The 1,965-nt window shown below is 45.5% G+C and overlaps 1 protein-coding gene across 1 annotated transcript; it reads left to right on the top strand.

Annotated features, from left to right (window-relative positions):
* Positions 1–508: 508 nt before the first annotated feature.
* On the top strand, positions 509–1,420 carry LOC149304835 (free fatty acid receptor 2-like). The gene has a single exon (XM_089479138.1). It carries the CDS (start codon positions 509–511, stop codon positions 1,418–1,420), a length of 912 nt encoding a protein of 303 aa, XP_089335264.1.
* The last annotated feature ends 545 nt before the right edge of the window (positions 1,421–1,965 follow it).

The raw sequence follows: 1,965 nt of genomic DNA, 5'->3' as shown, positions 1-1,965 counted from the left end.
GCATGCATAGCACAACCTAGGCTTGTGTATGTCATCAGTCAGACTCTGGGTAAAGAATAAGAACCTTGCCTATGTCAGAGCTTGGAAAACTAACAGTTATTTCCCCCTGAAGGTAATTCAGCTTCGAAATGTCAAGGAGACCTGTTCCTGTTTTCCAGGCACTTATTCCTCTTTCCTGTCCCCTTCATCAATCCAGGTGTATTCAGAAACCCAATGGGCCATTAACAATTTCTGCTTTTGCAGGGCTTTCCTGTGAGTTTATGGCTTTATTGCTTCAGTACATGGTCATCCTTACCGAACAATCTTTCATGGACCATTTCACCTTGATTGCTGTGTGCTCCATGCTTGTTGCATCCACTGCTCACTCTCTCTCACACAGCTCCTTTGCAGTACACCTGAGACATGCTCAACACTGCAAGCTGCTGCAGAATGGACGAGGGAAACTGGTAGTAGAGGGGCAAATGAAAACAAATGCCTTGCGCTCTAACTTCCCTCTGATCTTGATGCTATGGAAGCCTGGAATATCATCTCTTTGGTTGTCTATGGGACCACCATCCTTTTGGGGCTGCCCTCCAATGTCCTAGCTCTCTATGTCTTCTATAGTCGTGCCAAGGTACGTGTGACACCCAACCTCATCTACATGATTAACCTTTGCCTCTCCGACCTGGTCTTTGTTCTCTTCCTACCCCTCAAGATGCTAGCAGTGGGGGGAGTGGACTGGGACATGCCAGGCTTCCTCTGTGCTCTTTACAATGTGATCCACTTTGGCGCAATATATACCAGTGTCTGTTTTCTGACTGCTGTCAGTGTGGGACGCTTTTTGGGAATTGTTTATCCCATCCAGTACCAGGTTTACAAGAAGCCTTGTTACTCATGCCTGGTTTCTGTGGGGATATGGAGCATAGTAGGATTCCATGGGATTCTCCTCTTGATCCTGGAGAACACCAGTGGTGTCAGTCCTGGATTCTTTGCTGGCAACACTTTGACTTGCTACAGCAACTTTAGTGATGAACAACTGGCTTTGTTGGTTCCTGTACGGCTGGAGCTGTCTGTGGTGCTCTTCTTCCTCCCCTTGGCCATCACTTCCTTCTGTTATGCTGCCTGCATCCAGGTCCTGGTTGGATCACATCTCCACATGCAGAAGAAGCGTCATGCAGTGCGGGTGGCAGGGACCACTCTCTCTGTCTTTGTCCTCTGCTTTGGTCCTTACAACATATCCCATGTTGTGGGCTTCATCTACAAAAAAGATGTCTGGTGGCGCACTGTGGCTCTGCTTCCAAGTGCGTGCAATGCTTTCCTGGACCCTCTTGTATTCTACTTCCTCTCCACTGCCGTGGATGATGGGATCGTACAAGTGTGGCAATCCCTGAAGGAAAAATGTAGTTCTATCAGGCTGAAGATTGCCACACCCCATGGATAACAAGGGAGCCAAAAGAAAGAGTTGAGCCTTACAGGAGTGATTGAAAACTATCCTTTCCTACTGTGTCTTCACACTCTTGTGGCCTCCAAAATCTTAGGTGAACATTTTTGCATGGGACAATATGTATTCATACTATTACCACTTTGGAAAAGAGATTAAGGAGGTGAGCTGTCTCATCAGGAGGAGCAATGATGAGCTGGGATGAACATGGATGCAGCATATTTCAAGATCTTCATCTGAAGAATTGTATGAGATGGGGATTCAAGCCAAAAGGGAAAAAAAATCAAAGAATAGAAAGAAAAGAAGCAGTCTTAGACCAGTAGCTTTTCTTGGTGAACTCTTCATTGCATTAAAAGACTAAATTGAAATTTGGGCACAACAAAGAAAAAAATGTTTGCTAATTTTCAGAAATGTAACATGTGCTGATCATGGATTACTGAAGGAACGCTAATCCTAGATGGCACATGAGTTTAACTGGGGCCAAATGCCACATTGTGCAGCACATCTGTGGTTGTATTTCTAGGAAGGAAGGAAGGAAGGAAGGA

The sequence above is a fragment of the Sceloporus occidentalis genome, unplaced genomic scaffold (assembly GCF_023333645.1).
Source record: "Sceloporus occidentalis isolate IW3139 unplaced genomic scaffold, rSceOcc1.0.p SCAF_13, whole genome shotgun sequence".
Lineage (NCBI taxonomy): Eukaryota > Metazoa > Chordata > Lepidosauria > Squamata > Phrynosomatidae > Sceloporus > Sceloporus occidentalis.
Note: the sequence above shows the minus strand (reverse complement) of the source record. Positions and strands in the feature narration are given on the sequence as shown.

Excerpts from the sequence above, each read along its gene's own strand:
- LOC149304835 (XM_089479138.1), top strand. The coding sequence starts at position 509 with ATGGAAGCCTGGAATATCATCTCTTTGGTTGTCTATGGGACCACCATC.